General features: G+C 41.8%; 1 protein-coding gene across 5 annotated transcripts in view; it reads right to left on the reverse strand.

Annotated features, from left to right (window-relative positions):
* Positions 1 to 20,839, reverse strand: part of GRAMD1B (GRAM domain containing 1B) — a 241,705-nt gene extending 220,866 nt beyond the window's left edge. For all 5 annotated transcript variants that reach the window (XM_036744378.1, XM_036744375.1, XM_036744374.1 and 2 more), the window contains exon 1: positions 20,419 to 20,839. In XM_036744378.1, the coding sequence (XP_036600273.1) occupies positions 20,419 to 20,795 (377 nt within the window). In that variant the 5' untranslated portion in view covers positions 20,796 to 20,839. The remainder of the gene's footprint in view (positions 1 to 20,418) is intronic.
* Between the last annotated feature and the right edge of the window lie 349 nt (positions 20,840 to 21,188).

Genomic DNA, 21,188 nt, shown 5'->3' on the forward strand with positions numbered 1-21,188 from the left:
TTTTAATTCAATTTTTTTCATCTAATAAGCATCAATTTTTCTCTTCCTCCCGCTCACCAGTGACCCATAGTATTGTTGTGAGGTTCAAATGAGAAAATGGATATGACAATATTTTTGAAAAGTATCAAGTTCTTTACAAATTTAAAGTATTAGTTATTTTCCATAAACTCATTTTTATTTCTTCTTTGAATCCCCAACACTTAGTACAATGCCTGGCACATAGTAAGCACTTAATATGTACATGATTTCTTTTATTCCTTGCCCATTTCTTGTCTCCCCCTTTCAACTAAAAGCTCTCCTCCCAAAGAAATAAAAGTCAAGGATTCTATCCTCACACCTCCTCACAAGCTCCACCCAGTTGGGGCTCAGCACATGAAACTGACCACATGATTCTCTGGTTTATCACTGCCCTGAATAATCAAAAGCCTTTTTTTTTTTTTTTGCAGTCTCGAGCCTTCTGACTTACACTGAGCCTGGAATATAAAAGTTGTAGCACCCCCAAAGAAGAGCTGCCCTGGTATCTGATCTATTCTGCTAAATTCCATGCTACTCTTCCCCACCTCCCCCAAGGTCCAGGGAAGCATCAGGACAAGAGACACTTCAGCATATCATATGCAGATAGCAAATCTTATCAAGTTCCAGGAACCACAAGGGGGACTAGCACCAAGGAGACTTTGCCCATGGGCCCCTATCCCATCTCTTCCTGCATAGCACAGCTCTGACCAATTCAAACATTCCTCCTTTCCTGGGTTCCTGGCCTGCTCACTATTATGATGATTCTCCTGGTTTGTGAGTTTCAGTTTTCAATGAGGAAAGGCAAGAGGTCCAAGAGTAACTACTACCCCAGAACTGGGAAGGTGGGATGGAGGCGTGGAGGAGATAAAGTATGGTGTTATCATGGCAACCCTGGCTCCAAAAATAGAATCCTTTCAAACTGCATATTGGCCTGAAGCAAAAAAAGAATTGGACAACTTCCACTTATAAAGGGGATGAGTAGTAAGTACCCTGGGACCGTGCCTGGAAAACCACTAGGAGCCAAATCCAGTCCCCCAAAGTGTTGTGGTCATTGGAAAGTCTCTGTGGACCTTCCTCCTCTAGGGAAAGATGAGTGCCCCCAGGGTCAGTCTACACATCACTACGATTGTACTGTGATGTGGCTTGCTACAAGATGAAAAATGCCCACCTCATCCCAATGTGTCTAAACTCCTTTGGAACAACAATAAGGAAAGAGGAGACACAGTCTGCTCTCCCGAAGCTCACCATCTAATGCAGGAGTTCTTCACCTGAAATCTGTACCTTTTCAAAAACATATTTTGACAACTGCATTTCAATATAATTGGTTTTCTTTCTGATCCTATGTATTTTATTTTAGGCATCTAAAAACATTTTTCTCCTAAGAGGTTGGAGTCTATGGACTTTGCCAGACTGCTAAAGGAGTCCATTAATCAAAGAAGAACCCCAGACCCAATGGAAGAGGAGGTATCAGAACACAAAAGATCAAAAAAAGCCCCAAACTCTATATACCCAAAATTAAATGGATCACTCCCCCAACCCCTTTTTGCCACCCTAAAACTGGATATTCTTCCTGACTCATCTGTTTCTGTTGTTGGAACATCATTCTCTAAGTCACCTCGGAATAAAATCTAATGACTTTGACCACTCCCTTCTCTCCCATCCAATCAGATGCCAAGTCCAGTGGGGTCTCCTTTATACTTCTCATACTGGTCCCCTCCTTTCCATCCCGACTGGCATCACCTTAGTTCAAGGCCTCATTATCTCTTGTCTGCACTACAGAAACAGCCTCACATAGTTTTTCCTGTTTCTACTCTAACCTACCATCACAGGGGCAAAAGATTAATTTTCCTGGAACATAAGAACCCAGGAGTTTCATTTAGAGAGCTAGACCTAGGTTCAAATTCTACCCCTAACACTTAGTAATTCTTTGATAATAGGTGAGTCACTTAACCTCTCTGAACCTGTTTCCGCATCTGTAAAATGTGGATAACAATGCCATTCATACCAATTTTTCCACAGGATGGTTAGAAAGCTCAAATAATGTAATACACATAAAGCGCTTTTCAAATTTTAAAGTGCCATGTGAATGACAGTTATTAATATTATTAGTATAACTCTCACAATAGAGTCAGAGGATTTGGTGTTAGAAGTCACCTTTGAGATCATCTGGTCTAATCATTTCATTTTATAGGTGAGGAAACAGATGAAGTGATTTATCTAATGTCACACTGGCAGGAAAAAGCAGAGAAAAGACTGGAGCCTAGGTCCTCTTATTACAAATCCAGCAAATGTTCTTTCTACAACAACACAATCACGTTCCTCCCCTATTCAAAAAGTCCCTTGGTCCTTTCTGCTTCCTGAATAAAGTCCAAATTCCTCAGGCTAGCTAGAATCCCAGGACCTCTACCATATGACCCCAGCCTATCTTTTTCAAGCCTTATCTCTCAGGAGTCATCTCCATTTACCCTAGGCTCCTGCCAAACTAGACTGCTTCACTGTTCCCTAACATAGTCTGGAAAGCTGAGAAATAACGCTGACAAGCCTCTCCTCATTTAACAAAGCTGGACCTTGGACAATAGACAGAGAGCCTGTCACAAAGTCTGAACTTGAACCGTTTCCAGCATGGTAGAGGATATCAGAGATTTCACTCCTAAGACTAATAGGGCCTTCAATAACCCAGGCCATATGTATATCATAGGACAGCATTAGAAAAAGGCTTCTGTGGCCTTGTGCAAAGGAAGTTGTGTAAAAGACAATTTCAAGGATGAATGTGACCACAAAAGGGGGTTGGCCAGTCATAGAGCAAGAATGAGACACAAGAGATGGATAGGAAGAGTGGTTCACTGGTATCCCTTAAAGAATAAAATCTCTAGAATAGAGTAATTCCTGTTTAAGGGGTTTATGCAAAGATATGTACAATTACATTGAATGAGAAAGGGATGAAATCAGAGATCCATTCGGGACAAAGCACCAGAATACATAAAAGATAAAGATTAGGTAGCAATTACTCCCTTTTCAAAAGGACTTAGCTTTACAAAGGAATTCAAGAAGATTCCTTAGAAGAGTACATTTAAAACATGATTCAATTTTACAAAAAAACTAGATTTATACGGTTTTTTTGATGCACCTTATTATAGAAGGAAGCTACATTGCATGCAAACATTCAAGGCACTTAGTACAGTGGCAGGCACATAGTAGGCACTTAATAAATTCTAGTTACTTGATCAGTGGATTGATTGAGTGACTTAACAAGCCATGTCTTCTCCTTAGCCCACCTGGAGCAGAAGACTTAACAGGCTCAAATGTTCTTTTGCCTCTTAGATGATCTCTCCTAATGTAATAAAGATAAGGAAGAATAAATCAAATACCTGCTTGAAAATGAGCCAAACCATTCTACCATAAAGGTAGAAAAGGCATGGTTTCATATCCTCCCAGGATTGCTGGCTGAAGACCTTATCCTGACTGGGAGAGAGCACTGGCTATTAGGGTAGATGGAGCCAAGAGAAATAGGGTTCAACTAGCAGCTCTGCCACTTGGTGCCTGGGCAATCTTGGGGCCTCAGTTTCCCCATCTGTAAAGTGAGGGAGTTGGACATGTATGATTCTAGTGGAAAGGGCACTGGATGGAGAATCAGGAGATTCTGGACAAGTAACACAACTTGAAAAGCACTTCATAAATATCTATGGCATATAAGGCATTATGTTTAGCTGGGGGAGATATAAAGATGTATCCTGTATAGATCTTGTTTGTATATAGCTGTTTGTGTGTTATCTCACCCATTAAATTGGAAGCTCCTTTAGGGCAGGAATTGTTTTTGCCTCTTTGGCAAAGCACTAAATCCCTAGTGCTTAGTAGAATGCTTCACACATAGTAAGTCAGGAAGCATTTATTAAGCACCTACCACTACTAGGCACCATGCTTAACAAAGCCTTGTTGACCATAAAAGAAGGTTTCTATCCTTAAAGAGTTTGCTGTCTATTTGAGGAAATAAGAAAGGGACACTACTTGAATACATATCAGAAAATACACATATAGGAGAGGTACTAAGTGCCACAGGATATGTAAGGAGGGAGATACCACTTGGGGGCAGGGGAAGGTAGAATCAGGGAAGGCTTCAGGCAGAAAGTCACACCCAAGTTCAGCCTTGAGGAATAGAAAGATATTGATCAGATAGAGATTTGGAGGCATCAGTTCTAAGCCCGAGGGTCTAAGCATAAGTATGTCAGCAGAAACAGGCATGGCCAATTTAGGAGTATGTTAGGTATAATTATCCATGATCTGGAAAATCCTCATAAAAATTTTTGGCCCTCCCCTTGTACCAGAGAAGAAGTCTGAATTATTATGGTATTAAAAGATAAAATATGCTATTATACAATACTATATATGTATTACATGCATTTCTGAGTTTCTAAACTTTTTCTGTGTTGTCTGTTGGCCTCTGTGTATTGCCTGCAGCGTCCGCAAAACTTCCAAAAGATTCCCCTTTAATTTTTTAAGCCAACCCATAATATACTGACATTGTGATGGGGAAAGTCACAATGTGGAAGAGATAACTGTCGTCCAGGTTGGCTAGTGACTAGGTACCTGAAGGAAAGTAGGGTGAATAAAGCTGAAATAAGAGGTTAGTGGGTGGTAGCCATATAATGGAAGATCTTGAATGACAGGCTAGGAAGTTGGATTTTGTTCAATAAGCAGAGGAAGCCACGAAAGGGTCTGAGTCACAGAATGACATAAACTGTGAATTAGGAAGATTACTCTGCCAGAGGCACATAGAATACAAGACCATGGCTTTAGTTCAGGAATGAAGTAACAAGGCCCTGTGAGGATGGAAAAGAGGGAATGGACATGGGAAATACTATAGAGATCCATTCAGCAAAATATAGCCACTAAATCAGATGTGTGTAGTAGGGGATAGGAAACTAGGAGAATGGTATTGTCATTAACGAAAATAAAATAATCAGGATGTGGGGAAGATTAAGAGTTCAGCTTCTGACATATTAAGCCATGAGATGCCATTTGGGAAGCCTATTAGAAATGCTTAGCCAAACAAGACAAAGCAGGAAAATGATAAATGTTGGCGAAGATATAGGAAAATTGGAACACTAATGCATTGTTGGTGGAGTTGTGAATCTAACCACGTTGGAGAGCAATTTGGAACTATGCCCGAAGGGCTATAAAACCATGCATACTCTTTGACCCATTAATACCACTTCTAGGTCTATAACCAAAAGAGATAATAAAAATGGGAAAAGGATCCACATGTATAAAAATATTTATAGCAGCTCTTTTTGTGGTGGCCAAGAATTGGAAATTGAGGATATGCCCATCAATTAGGGAATGGCTGAACAAGTTGTGGTATATGAATGTAATGAAATACTGTTGTACTATAAGAAATGATGAGCAGGTGGACTTCAGAAAAACCTGGAAAGACTTACATGAACTGATGCTGAGTGAAGTGAGCAGAACCAGGAGAACACTGTACACAGTAACAGCAACACGGCACGATGACCAACTTTAAAAGACTTAACTCATCTCAGCAGTAAAATGATCTAAGAAAATTCCAAAAGACTTGTGGTGGAAAATGCCATCCACATCCACAGAAAGACAAAAAAAAGAGAAATGCTTAGCCAACAGGTCTGGTCTTGGGAAGTGATGGGTTGGGGGGAGGGGGAGGGCTGTCAGGCAGGAGAAAGAGATTTCACAGCTGTGGCTGTGTGTAAGGGGAAGCCTTAGAAATGTATGAGGAGGCCAAAAGGAGAGAATACAAAGGAGAGGAGAGGACCACAGAGATCTACATTTAAGAATTGAAAGGAAGAAAAGAACCCAGGAAAAGAGGAAGAGAAGCATTTCTCAAGGTACAAGGAAAGAGTAAATTGGACATACAGTCAGTCCTAAGAGCTAGGCTTTAGTCTCAACTCTTCTTGGTAGATCCATGGGGTCAAGTCTCTGTGAGTTAACCTGTGTGAGCTTCTTTCATGAACTGTGAAATAAAGAATAGTAATATTCACTTGCATTACCTACCTCATGGAGCTGCTGTAAGGAAAACATTTTACGAAATGTAAAAATGCTACATCTATGTAAGCATTTGTTAATGTGTCGGAGAGATACAGTCCTATAAGGAAACAAGAGAAGGACTCTCAAGATCTCTGAAGGTACCTACCATCTAATCCTAGGAGGTCATGAGAAGGCCAAACAAGCTTAAATCTCTGCCAGAAACAATATGGCACTTTAAGGTGTGCAAAGTGCTACATATATATATATAAAATCTCATTTAATTAGCATAAAGTGGGGCTCATCAAGGGTCCTCCCAACTTCTCCCCAATCTGCCACTGACCTATGGGAGAAATTTGTTTTACTGAATTTTTCTAAGAAAACAAAGAAGGAATTTGGGAGCAGCAGTGGCAGGAACCCCTGACAACTCTTTTCATGTATTGTGATATGCCCCACCTGCTTGGGGGAGGTCATCCTTCCTTGCTTATTATGCCTGGCCCCATAATACTTTGGGTGTGTCACTTAATTTCCCTACATCTCAGTATCTTTATCTGAAGGGGGGGTGAGGAGTGGCGCTAAATGAAGTCGCTTCTAGCTCTATGATCTTCCATTGTTTCCCAGCCTCAGCCAATGGGCCAAGGCAACTCATATTTATATGGCACCCTAAGTACAACAAAGTACTCTTCTTACAACAACCTTATGAGCTAGGTAATAGGATCATTCTATTATCTACACTTCAAAGATGATAAAATGGACATCCAGAGAAGTTAAGTGAGTTGCCCAGAAGCAACAAAGTGGCAGAACTCAAATTTGAACTCAGGTCTCCTGGGCCCCCAAACCACATCCCACTGACTCTCCAGGGAGAAGTAGAATGTTTAAGGAAGACTAAGGGACAAAACTCCCAAGAGAACTCTGAATTAAAAAATGGAATAGTCTATACCTGGGAGTGGCAGGCCCTCCACCAAGGAAGATTTTCAATCACCATTGAAGAGATTATTTCAGGTACTGGTTAGAGTCCAGGGGTGGAGAACCTTCAGTCTTGAGGCCAACATGTGACCCTCTAGGGTCCTCAAGTGCAGCCCTTTGACTGAATCCAAACTTCATAGAACAAATCCCCTTAAAAAAAGGATTTGTTCTGTAAAACTTGGACTCAGTCAAAAGGCCACACCCAAGGATCACATGTGGCCTCTAGGCTGCAGGTTCCCCACCACTTAGACAGACCACCTTTCAGGTCCTTGACAACTCTGAATTACTGTGGGTGAAAAGGTGCCAGCCAACAGTAGTGTAGTGGAAAATGCATTACATTGGTTCTGAGCTCAGCTTTCCCATTAACTAGCTGTTTAACCTTGGGAGTCTCTGACTTTGAGTTTTCTTATGAATAAAATGAAGGGGTTGGAGCAGATGACCTCTACAGCCAGGCCCTCCTACCACCAGCATTCTGCAAAACGAAACAGTGCAGGCAATGTTCAATTGGCCTGGGAAGTGGACCTCGGGGATTTCCAGAAGGCCGAAGTCATCAATCTATTTCTGTTTCTTCTTTTCTTTTCTGTCATTTTGCTAATGGCAGTCAAACACCTCAGCCCCAAGTCCTGTGCCCCCAAGAAAATTGTTTTTCCACAGTTGCAAAAGAAAAGACATACATGGGTTGTTCATTGCTACTCTGGTCCCCTCACCTCTCCCCACTCACTTCCTGGCCCTAAACCATAACCCAGAAAAAGCCAGGTTGAAAAATTGCAAGGACACATTGTAGGGAAAGGAACAGGGACAAAGGGAGAGAAAACAGCTGAATCTGAAAGAAAAACCCCAGTCACCTGGCATCCAAAAAAACAGGAAGTCAGAACTGAATGCAGTAGAAACCCACCAGACTGGGCACTAGTAGGCCTGGATTCTAAGTCCTCATTTTTCCACTAACTTGCTAGGTGACCTCAAGTAGGAGACAGACTACTTCATCTTCCCTATGTATCAGTTAAACAATACCAGGGACCAGATTATCCATTCCACAGGATTTCAGGAGATTCCAGAAATGATAACAAAGGGCTTTCCAACCTTTGGACAAAAATGCTGACCAAATGCCAGGCATTCTTGGTAAAGCCGGGTCTTTGAACGGTCATGGTCATATTGCTGGTTTCTGTTCACTCCCCAGCTTCTAACCCATCAAACTGTAGGCAAGCCCCTCCTTCACTTGGGATGTGGGACATAGCTCTATCCACACAAATGCAGATACATGAGGCTGTGCTCCGGCCTCAGTATAGCTTGCATCTTCTCCACTGGGATGCGGAGAGGAAATGCCCCACCAGCTAGTGAGTCCAGAGACTTCAATGAAAACTTGCTGCTTTCTTTGACATGGAGGGCATGGCAATTTGTAAGTTCATCTTGGAAAAACTAGCTTCATGAGGGAGGACTGGGATAGCATCATCTCCACCACAGCTACCATTTGTTCATCTCAGTCCCTCATGCTGTGCTTAACATATTCAGGACATCTACCCACCAACACAACTGTCAGAGAGTCAAACTCCCACAGACTAGCCTAATCTCTACGAATCTCCTGGGGTTACTGAAGGCTCAGTTTAAGCTTTGTCTCTTTCTGCAGCTTCTTATTCTGAAAGCCACATCCACAGAAGATTGGTTCTTTCTCACTGGGCAGCCCGCTTGGGTCTATCGTTACTGTTCTCTTTTAATATGCCTATCAGCTACAGCAAATGTTTCCCAAAGATAAGGCATTGCCCACCTCCCCATTGGGGGCCATCCTCATTTTTTTTCTCACATTTCAAGCTTCCATTTCTCCCAGGAAGATTTTTCTAGTTTACCCCACATGACCAATTATTTCTTTAAGACCTCTCTCAATACATCTGCCTCCATCGTATGAATAAAAGCATTTAAATTATTAAAATGGAATTTTAAATTTTATTTGACTCTGTTTTAAAATTTTTTAATTTTTATTTATTCAAAATTTTTATTTTTAATATTTAATTTATTTTTATTAATTTATTAAATTAATTTAATATTAATCTTTAATATTTATTTAAAATTGTATTTGACTATGTTCTTTCTTTGGTAATATTCTGTATAGATACACTTCATTTATATACCTCATATTTAGGTATATATGTCTTGCTCAACAATTACCTGTTACTCTTACCTTTTAACATTTATCCTAGATTCAGCAGGGTGTAATGGAAAGAACACTAGCTTAGGTGTCCAAAGTCTAGGGTTCTGGTTGCCCTTCTGCCATTTCCTTGCTGTGTGACGTTGGGCAGGTTGCTTCCCATGAGATGGTGTCAGTTTCCTTATCTGTAAAAATTAGGAAGCTGAACCATATGATCTCTCAGGTCCCTTTCAATTCTAATATCATGTGAGTCTATATTATCTGATGCAGCTAAACGGATCAGTGGATAGAGAACCGGACCTGAATTCAAATTCAGCCTCTGACACTTACCAGCTATGTAATACTGGGCAAGTCATTTAACCTGCCTCAGTTTGCTCATTTGTAAAACAGGAATAGTAATAGCAACTATCTCCCTGGATTGTTGTGAGGATTAAATGAGATATTTGTAAAGCTCTCTGTGAATACTAAAGCACCTTAGGGCTTGTTATTATTATTCAAAGTACCTATTTTTGGTTACTTTCTACTTTTTATGTATTTTTGCCCAACAGATGTGTATCTAGCATACTTCCTTTATTAGACTATGAGCTCCCAAGGGAAAAAGACAGTGTCTGAATCTTAGTAAATGAAAAAGCATTCTTCTCTCCTCAGCTCTACCCACAGGAGAGACTGAGAAATAATCTAAGGAATATGGATCAAGTCACCCGAAGACTAGGCTACATCAAGAAACAGAGATCGGGGGATTGAGTTAATTGCATCAACAAAGTGCAATCATTGCATGCAGAGCAAAATTCCAACATGCCAATCATACCAGGCTGGCACCAGGAAGATCCCATCCATAAATCTGGCAGTGGTTCAGGAAAAAAAAGAAAGAAAGAAAGAGGCTCCTAATGGTCTCCTGTATAACCAAGTAGAAACCCTTGAGGCTTGATGTTAAATGTTCTCTCATGATGACAGCCTACAAAGTGGGAAGGGGGAGGTCGGGATAATAAAGGGACAGAGAATGGCTGCTCACAGTGCTGATGTGCACAAAAACATGATTCAGAGGTTACTCTGGGGTAGATGGCAGCAGGCAAACTCCACATTTCACACTCCTGCCTAGGTCTCATTAGCTTTCTATTTCTACCTTTTGGGAATAGTTGGACTACCCTTCCAAGAGGGTATTACTCAAATCAGGCCACTGAGTTCTCCCAGAAAAAATGGAAGGCAGGCCATTGGGTTTTGCTTTGAGTTGTCACTACATCTACATCTCACTAAGGAGAATAGGAGTTTCAACCATTGATTTTAAGAGTACAAAATCAAATACTCAAAGAGTCACAAGTGGAAAACATCATTGGTCAGCTAGTCCAACCATCTCCTACTAGGGCAAGAATTTTTCTCCAATAACGGCCCTGGCAAATGGTCATCTAAGCCATGCTCCAAGACGTCTAGTGGTAGGAACCCTTACTTCCCAAGGTAGCCATTCCACTTAGGAGCATATATCTAGATCACATATTTAGAGACAGCTAGGTGGTACAGTAGATAGAGCACTGGGCCTGGAGTCTTGAGTTCAAATCCAGCCTCAGACATTTTTACTAGCTGTGTGACCCTCAGCAAGTCACTTAACCACTGTTTACCTCAGCTTCTTCGTCTGTACAATGGGGATAATAATAGCACCCTCTTCCCAAGGTTGTTTTGAGAATCAAATGAGACAAATAGAGCACTTGGCACAGTGCCTGGCACATAGCAGGTATTATATATAATATAATATAATATAATATAATATAATATAATATAATATAATGTAATATAATGTAATGTAATATAATATAATTAACATAATATAATACAATATAATATAATATAATTAATATCATAGTATATCATACATAGTATAATATAATATAATATGTATTCTGTTCTATCATTATATATAATTTGAGCTGGAAGGAACCTTAGAGGCTATGGAGTCTAACTTTTTATAGATGAGGCACAGAGAGGTTAACTAATATGCTCAGGGTCACACAGAGAATAAGTGTCTGAGGTAGAATTTGAATCCAGGCCTTCTAGATTTTGGGTCCATTACACCATGCTGTCTCTTAGGCAGCTCTATCGGGAAGTTCTTCTTGGCATGGAATCTTGCATCCTTTGCTCCAAGTTCTGCTCTCAGGGTCCAAGCAGAAGACATCTGATTCCCCTGTCAGATTCTAGACTGATAAGAAACAAGGTGTCTGCAAAGTTTTAAGGAAGCTTTAAGCTTGTTTGGGATGCCCTTTATCTGCTCCTGGGTATCTTGCATATACTCAAGGATACCCTGTATATACTCCATACACTGAAAATGGACAGGCATCACATCCTCCCTAAGTCATTTCTTCATCTGGATTAAACTTCCATAGTTCCTTCCATTGATCCTTTAATGGACTGCTTTTGAGACTCTTCATCACAGACTCCCAGCTTCTCAAAGGTTATCTAGTCCAACCCATCCTGGAGTAGGACACCACTGTACCATATCCCTGACAAGTGGTCGTACAGTCTCTGTTTACATGCACGCTTCAGGACAGCCCAACTGACCTTCCTCACCACACGTCCATTTTCCATCTCTATGACTTTGCATCAACTGTTTTCCATGCCAGAAACACATTGCTTCCTCATCACTCCTGCTTACAATCCCTAATTTCCTTCAAAGTTCAGCTCCAACACTTCCAACATAAGGCTTTTCCTGATTTCCCTCTGCCAACTGCTAGTGCCCCTCATTACTCTGAGTTTGTACTTTTTTTGTTATATATTTATATTTGTACATTCTATTTCCCCCTATAGAATGCAAGTCCCTTGAAGACACAGATTGTTGCATTTATGTCATTATATCCCTCACACAATACCTGGTGCTTAAAAAAAATGATTGTATTAAATGAAGATCTCCAATCATCCTGTCCTCTTCTTCTGGTTGTTTTCAAGTTGTCTCCTCCAATACTGTTTCACTTGGTGATCTCACCAGCTCCTGTGGTTTCAATGGTTATTCTGTGCAGATGACTCTGATATCTACTTGTCTAACCCTAATATCTCTCCCAAGCTGCAATCTTACATCTCCAACCGCCTCTTAAACATCTCGAATTGGATAGCTCAATTAAACTTAGCATGTCTAAAACTTGTCATCCATCCCCCAAAACCCTCTCAGCTGAGTATACCACTGTTATCTACATCACCCAAGCTTTCAACCTAAGTGTATTCTTTAACTCTTCACTCTCTTTCAACCCCTATATGTAATCAGATGTCAAGTCCTGCCCTTTCTACCTTCACATCTTTCATATACCCACTTCTCTCCTCTGACCCAGCAGCCACTCTAGTGCAGGTCCTTATTACCTCATGCCTAGAGTAACCCACTGACCTGCTGGTTGGTCTGCCTCAAGCCTCTCCACACTCCAATCCATTCTCCACTCAACTATCAAATTGATCTTCCTAAAACATAGGTCTGACCGTGGCTCCCTATTGACTCTAGGATCAAATATAAAATCTTGTTTGGCTTTTGAAGCCATCCATAACCTAGACCCTTTCTACTTTTCCAGCCTTCTTATACCTTATTCCCTTCTACATACTCTGTGATCTAGTGACAGTAGCCTCTGTTCCATCTCCCCACTCCAGGCATTTTCACAGGTTGTCCCCCATGTCTAGAATTTTCTCCCCCTCCATTTCCCTTCTTGGGAAGTCTCAGTCACCTTCTATAGGAAGCTTTTCTCATTTCTCCTTAATCTTAGTGCCTTCCTGCTGATATTACCCCCAATCTATCATATATATGTATATGTGTGTATATATGTATATATACACATATATACACACATACACACATGTATATCCATGTATCCATATATATATACACACACATACACACATGTATATCCATGTATCCATATATATATATATATATATATATATATATATATATATATATATATAGTATAGTATGTATCTTGTTTGTACAAAGCTGTGAACTCATGGTTAGCAGGGACCATTTTTCACCTTTATATCCCCAGCACAGAGCCAGGTACATAATAGGTGCTTAATAAATGCTGTTTGACTGTTCTAGCTTATTGTTGATATCCTTTCAAAAAATGTCATTCTCATCCTCTAGATGCATGATAAACTATAACATTTACAGTGTTCTCAAATATCTGATAACCCATAACATCTGCAATGTTCTCAAATACATCTGTAGGGAAAAGGGACTCAATCTCAACTAATTTTGTTAGATAATCAGCAGTCCATATTGAACCTTCTGCAAGTCTGTCTCTTCCTCCAGAGCAAGGAGAAGGTACTGGACGGGGGAGGAGAAAGAGAAGAAATACAAACACATCACAATTGCTTCCTCTCCCTCCCCATCTAATCTGGGGACAAATGGAGCATACACAGCACCAATAGGAGGGAAGTGACAGCTCCACCCTTCTAGAATTGCCCAAGATTTACTTGGGTCAGTTCCTCTCTCACTGTTGATCCAGATCAGCCCAAAGGCAACAGGGTTGTACCAATCTTTCTTCCTGTTCCTTAAATATTTCCCCTAAATGCTGGCAATGGCCACACAATTCTTCATAAAGGAGCTTCTTCACCTGTTTCCTTCCCTTCCCCACCTCTGCTAGGATTCCCTGGCAACTATGCTACCATAATCAGGGCAAAGTACATACAGCAGAACTAAAACCTTCATCATCTTGGACACAGAACCAGGCCTGTGATTTCACTGCTATAAGAAACTCCCAATGAGTGAAGGACATTTACTAATGTATATCAGAACCTGCTAGGCAACTTACAGTCTTCAAAGAGCTCCCTGGGGCACTGGGAGGTTGAGCAAATGGCCCACAGCATTTTATACTTCTAATCATGTTACCTAAGATCCTATTAGTTATTTTCGCTGTTAGTTCTACTGTTCACTCTTATTCTGCTTATAGGTCACCAAAATGCCCAGATCTTTTCTATATGGTTGTTCTCTAGCTCTGCCTCCCCCATCTGTACTTGTAAAACTGATTTTCTCAACCCAAGTGTTGTATAGTACTTGGTATTTTTTTTTCCTATTAAGTTTCACATTTTTTTTATTTGGCTCATTACTCAAGCCCAGGAGTGGGGAACCTGAGGTCTCAAGGTCACATGTGGCCTTCTAGGTCCTCAAGTGCAGCCCAAACTTCACAGAACAAATCCCCTTAATAAAAAGATTTGTTCCATAAAACTTGGACTCAGTCAAAAGGCCCACCCAAAGAACCAGAAGGCCACATGTGGTCTTGAGGCCACAGGTTCCCTACCCCTGCCTGTGAGGTTATTTTGGGGTAGTGATTTTGTCATATGGTTTGTTAATTAATTCTGCTATCTTCATGTCACCTGAAAATTTAATAAGTGTGTCAAATATGATAAATATAATATATGCCATAAAAACTGAATAAAGGGTCAATTCCTGAGGCACTTTACTGAAGACCTACTTCCAAATTGACAATAACCCATTAATCACCAAATCAGGGTTCCAACATATTCAAACAGCTTCAAATTCCCCTAACTATACTACCACCTTGTCCATAAGGATTTCAGGAGAGATTTTGCCAAATACTTTCAAGGAATTCCCTTGATATACTAGGGCAGTAATCCTATCACAAATGGAAATGGGGTTAGTCTGGCACTGCTTGATGGATTCTAGACAAACTAGACAAGCTCATGCTAACCAAGACTGATCACTGATTCCCTTTTTAAATGCTCACAAACCACTCCTTTAACAATGTGGTTAGAATTTTGAAAGAATTCAAAGTCAAGTGTCCCATATTTGAAAATCAAGATAACATTTGTCTCCAATTCCATAGCACCTCTCCCATTTGCTGTGATTTTTCTAAGATCACCCATCCAAGATTGCCAATAGTGCCTCAGGATTCACCCCTTGCAAATTTATTTGGTATTCTAGAATGAAGCTCATCAAAACTTGGGGATTTGAAGTTATCGAGGGTAACAGCTCTATCTCAGTTAACCACTTTTTTGTTCTATATTTCCTAGTAGAAAAAAAAAAACCCTAGAATCGAAATAGGAGTGGAGTAGTTCTACCTTTATTCTACGATCTGTTATCATTCACCCCATCTACCCTGATTTAAGCTGACACAAGGTAACCCAGGAAACATGATATCACGGCTTTGTCATTTTATCTGTCCTAGACATTCATTCCTAAGGAAATACGGGGAAAAAGAACCTTAGAAAGACACGTTCATTAAAAAGCCACCAACATTGGTATCTCAGCCCTGTTGTTGTTTGTCCTTCGATCCTGATCCCTCTACCCTGATGACTCCCACCTCTACTCTGCCACTCTGGGCTAAGTAAAAGGAGTCTGCTGATTTTCTTATTCTTCAAGCTGATACAGGTAAAATCAGGGTACAAAGTAGAGGCTCTTCTTGGCGCCACCTTCCTTCCTCAGTCACACCAGGTGGAACGCTACGGCAAACTCTGAGTGGCATTTTTATATACTTTAGAGAGGCAGATTTGGTACAGAGGGCATGGGAAGAAGGAGGATGCCATGCTGGGCCTGGTATGTTAATCCTACCTAATCCAAGCTATTTTCTGATCAGAATTCAGAGAGGGTAGTGAAATCCAAGCAGGGTAATGAGTAGAAAAGAATTCTAGGTATAGCTGAGGGACATGTGAACCTCATGCACAGAGACACACAATGGGCCATAAGAAATACACCTAAGCAGGAAACATGTTTAATATTCAAAGTCCCTTTTCAATCTTATTACACATTATTCCCCATTCTGCCTTCTGTGGTACAGCCAAATGGACCTTTCTTGCTGTTTCTCTCACCCATGGCACTCAGTCTCCCATCTCCAGGACTTTCCATTAGAATGCCCTTCCTCCTTACCACTACCCCCTAGTTTCTCTTGTTTCCTTTAAAACTCAGCTCACATGCAACTTCTACATGAAAAGCCTTTCCTGATCTTCCTAGCTACTGGTGCTCTCTCCCCCAAAATAACTTTGTGTTTGTTATGTGTAGATTTTGTATATTTGTATAGGTTATATGTATATGTATAGGTTATACATTTTATATGTGTGTGTATATAGGTTAGCTATAGGCTTCACATATGTGTATGTAGATTATGCATATTACATGTATATATATATGTCTCTCTCTCTCTCTCTCTCTCTCTCTCTATATATATATATATATATATATATAGAGAGAGAGAGAGAGAGAGAGAGAGAGAGAGAGGGAGGGAGAGAGGGAGAGAGAGAGACAGAGACAGAGAGAGACAGAGAGAGAGAGAGAGAGAGAGAGAGAGGGAGGGAGAGAGAGAAGAGGGGGTTCCTTGATAACAGGGACTATTTCATTGTTGTTCTTGAATCCCCAGTGAATGGCATAGGGCCTGGCAGAGTGTCGGCTTTCTGATCAACTGATGTTGAAGATGGCCAGAACATTCTAATAATAATAATAAGAGCTAACATTTGTACAGCACTTACTATGTCCTAGGCACTGTGCTAAGCACTTTATAATTACTATCTCATTTGATCCTTACAACAACCCTGGGAAGTAGATGCTATTCTTATCCCCGTTTTATAGAGGGGAAAACTGAGGTAAACCAAGGTTAAGTCACTTGCTCAGGGTCACACAGCTAGTAAGGTATCCAACACCAAATTTGAACGCAGGTCCTCCTGACTCCAGGCCTGGTGCCCTCTCCACTGTGCGACCAATCCTACCCATCCAGTTATTTGCTTGGCACTTGTACAACATTCTTTGCCCAAGGCTTAAAGAAAATGGGATGCTGAATTTTAACTTTGAACCCCAGGGTCAAAGATAAATACTAGCTGCCTTTCAGATTTCCATAATCTGAAGTTAGAAGATGCTAAAAAATCCTTCAATGTCTCTAAACAGGATTGCCCCAAAAACATTTTAGCAAGATGAGAATCCTTCCAGATTTTAAAGACATCCTTTTCTCTTGATCTCTCTCTGTCTCTCTCTCTCTCCCCATCTCTCTCTCTCTTTCTCTCTTCCTCTCTCTCTCTCTCTCTCTGTCTTACACACACACACACACACACACACACACACACACACACACCTTCCCTCACTTGGACAATCCATTTAAGTTTTAATAACAGAAGTAAAGTGTACAGAGTAAGGGAGATGATGACCTTGTACTCTGCCCTAGTCAATTATTCCAAGTATTATAATCCAGTTGTGAGAGTTACATTTTAGGAGTAAGAAGGCCATTTATAAAGTGCAGTGTAGCCACAGAAAAGTATAAGTATTTGAAACCAGGCCATAAGAGGATCTGTTTAAGGAACTAGAACTGATTAGCCTAGAGAAGGAAAGACATTCGAAGATACAATAATATTCTTCAAATGTCCAAAGGGCTTTCCTGTTAAAGGATTACATTTGTCCTACTCAACTCTGGAGGTCAGAATTAAGAAAATGTCACAGATGGGTAGATTTTGATTCAACATAAAGAAAAGTTTCCTAACAATGAGAACTGTCTGTTGTGGAATGGGCTAGGTCGAGGTAGATGGGTGGGATCCCAATGAATTGCTCTTTCTGCTGGTCTTCAAGCAAAGACCAGATCATCCTCTAGGGATAATGGATATGGGATAAATGATGTGGGTAAGAATTAAATGAGATGACTACTAATGTCCCTTTCACTGCTTAGTCTATGTGTACATGTACCAATGTTTCAATTTTGTCTCTGTATACCCAGTGGTATAATTCTACAAGAAATTTATACTTAAATCTTCACAGCAATCTTACTAGTTAAGTCCTTTTCCTTTATTCCCTACCTGGTGGACATGAAGAAATCTTACTAGGAATGCCTTCTCTCATGGATTTTCATAGACACAGAAGGTGGAGATGGAGAAATCTCACTAGGAATGCCTTCTGTCATGGATTTTCATAGACATAGAAAAGGAAGAGGAAGGAGGAGACAGAACATGCATTTATTAAGCACTGACTATGTGTCTGGCACATACATGCCAGATATTATCTTATCTGGTCATTTTATTTGAGAGAGGAAGCACAACGCAAATGCAACAGATAGGGGACTGGACTTTCAATAAGCAACACCCGTGTTTAAATCACACTTCTGATGCTAGCGAAACCACTATGGACAAATCATATAACCTCTAGGAGCCTCATGTGTAAAATGAGAATAACACCTGTAACAAAAGGGATGTTTTTGTAGGTATAAATGGGATAATGCATGTAAAGTGATTTGCAAACCTTAAAGTGCTAAAAAAAAATGTAAAGTACGTTTTTCTCTCATAAAAAGAACAGAGTGGGCAAACCTCGAAGAACTACTTCAGTTCAAGGTTAGTGCCAAACATGAGAGCCAGATTCAGTTCTCCTCTGGCTTCTTTTGCCCTTGCAACAAGAAGCATGCCTAGCAAAGAAAGAAATGCTGTTCTCAGGGTCTATAGGGAAATTCTGGTTTCAGCTGTCTCAGGAGCAGCTCCTACTGGGCTGGTATTGTCCCAAGGTTGGCCACTGCACAGAGTTACTTTGGAATTCTCATCCTCTGTTCCTTTTGGGCCATTAGGATTATAGAGCTTGAGATCATAAAATCCAATACCTTCATTTTACAGATGAGTAAAGAGAGGCATACAGAGGTTAAGTGACTTTCCCAGGGCCACACAGGTAATGAGACAAGATTTGAACTCAGGCCTTGCTGACTCCAAAATTAGTGTTTTATCCACTACTCTCGGTATCCCACTACTATGCCCTTCTTATTCCCACCTCCACACCATTCTCTGTGCCTAAACCACCATTCTCTCTTCATCTATCCAGATCCCACTCCTCCTTCCGGGACCAGCTCTAGGCCTACTATAAAGCCTTCCCCTGCTATTCTAGCCTACAATGAATTCCTAAAGTAATTATAGTCAGTGCCACATACTTCAGCACTTAATTACTCATTAATCACTTCACACGTGTTTTGTCTCCCCATCTAGACTGAATTCTCCTGAAGGGCAAAAACTGGGTCTCTTGCTTCTCTGGGGTCTCCCTCGAGGTGCTGGGGACACAGGAGATGCCAAACAAATACTTGTTGAATGGAAGGGAACTGAATTAAAGGAGGGTCTGGAGAGTGGGGGCAGGGCTGTAAATTGACACAAATGTCTCATATACATATGCACAGCCTGAGTCTCAAGTCCAAAAAAGAGAAGTATCTTTGTGTGGCCATCCTGAACAGACTGCACTACCCAGTGAGACACCATACCCCTCTCTCCAGCCAATGAGAACATAGCCTTAAACAGCAATCTCTGAATCCCTGGCCACAGCCTTGGTTTTGCAGCAACATCACTACCTCCTACACTCCTTTCATCTCCAACCCTAGACTGGGGTAAAAAAACAAACATAAACAGAAAACCTTTCCCAGGAGGCAGATGCAATTTGAAACACATCTTTGGAATGGTTAAACAAAAAGGGGCTAGGGCCCAAATGATCCTCATCACTGTGGCAGAACCCATGGCATGTCGAGTTCTAAATGTTCATATGCAGTGTTAGTTAACTGGGGCCCAAATCTGTGGGAGCCCTCAGCTACACTATCCCCATATACTGCGAAGGGAAATGGGAAGACTCCTAGGATGAGCAACAGACCTGAATCAAGAGACCTAGATTTTTGTCTCCGATGCCTTTGGCTCCTTGTGAGCCTTTGGGTAAATCACTTCAGTATGAACTGGGGTCTCAGTTTCCTCTTCTATAACTGAGGGTATTGGGCTGGGTGATTTCCAAAGTCTCTTCAGCCCTAAACCCGATGACCATCTGTGTGTGTCACCCATGCCTTGGATGTTCTCCCTCCCCACCTCCTCCTCTAACAACAGGCCTCCTTTCAGGGCTCAGATCAAGTGCTACTTCCTCCAAAAAAGCCTTTCCTGACCACCATGCCCCTCCCCCCCCACCTTAGGATGCCTGCTGTATTGTTTATATCTTGTGCTACTTATCTATAAATATGATGTGTCTCCAACATATAGAAAATACACTTTGAGGGCTGGAACTGTCTTCATTTTTCTATTTGCCTCCTGAGTGGCTGGCACATGCTAGGTGCTTAATCGGCATCGTATTATATCATATCAAATATTAATCAGGAACTTAATAGAACACCTTGTATAAATATTCAGCGGCCAAGGCGGCTCATCCCTTGCCCTTAGAGGAGGAAATAGGAGAAGTGTTCACAGTGGGGATGGAGAGGAGAAAGGGGACGCTGCTCGGTCTGTTCATTAACTTGGGAAAGCACGGGATGAATGGTGAGCAGAATGTTCCCACTACGATTCCCCAGGACCCTGGCCGGCTCTCACCAAGGCGGTGGGAGCGAGGAAGGAAAAATCTGGTGACTCGTGGGACATACCTGCTCTCACTGCACTGTTTGCGCTCCCTCACCCGCAGCCACTTTCGGAGGAGGAAGCGTTTGCGGCGGGGTGAGGCGCTGGGTGTGGAGCAGTTGGACCAGGGAGTGTCCTCATCGCTGGATGGTGTTATCTCGATGGACGGCAACTGTAAAAACTCCTTGCCAGGGGCCAGAGAGCTGGACAAGTCCGGGGCCAGGCCCCCCTCCAAACTTTGCTCCTGCACGTTCTTCATCCGGCGCATCTTGAATCTCCGCCGACGAAGCGTTGGAGTGGATGAGCTGGACCAGACTGGGCTGACCTCGGGGGCTCCCTGAGACTCCCCCGGCACCTGCAGGGCGGGTAGCTGGAGGTTCTCCATGATGTTGGCAGCTGGCATTGGGTTCTCGTCCTCCACTCTCTACACTCTCAGAAACAGTCTCCCTCTCCCTCTCCTTCTCTCCCTCTCTCCCTCTCTCCCTCCCTCTCTCTCTCTCTCTCTCTCTCTCTCTCTCCCCCTCCCCCACCCTCTTGCTTGCCTGCCCACTAATACTCTTCCCCCCACTTTAGGCAACACGTTCGCATGCTGCAAAGAGTTAGGCAAGTTCTTTATCCTGCTGCAGGCGAGCTGTCCAGGGGGTGTCTACAACTTTCTCTCCAAGCCGAGGCTCCCCCAAAGCTTGCTACCCTCCGCCGGAGAGATGCCGGTGGCCGGAGGCGGGTGGGAGGCCGGGCTGCCAACCTCCGGGCTTCCCTCTTGGGGCACCCCTCTGGCGCGTTTGGCTCGCTTGTT

Source organism: Trichosurus vulpecula, chromosome 2, assembly GCF_011100635.1.
Source record: "Trichosurus vulpecula isolate mTriVul1 chromosome 2, mTriVul1.pri, whole genome shotgun sequence".
Lineage (NCBI taxonomy): Eukaryota > Metazoa > Chordata > Mammalia > Diprotodontia > Phalangeridae > Trichosurus > Trichosurus vulpecula.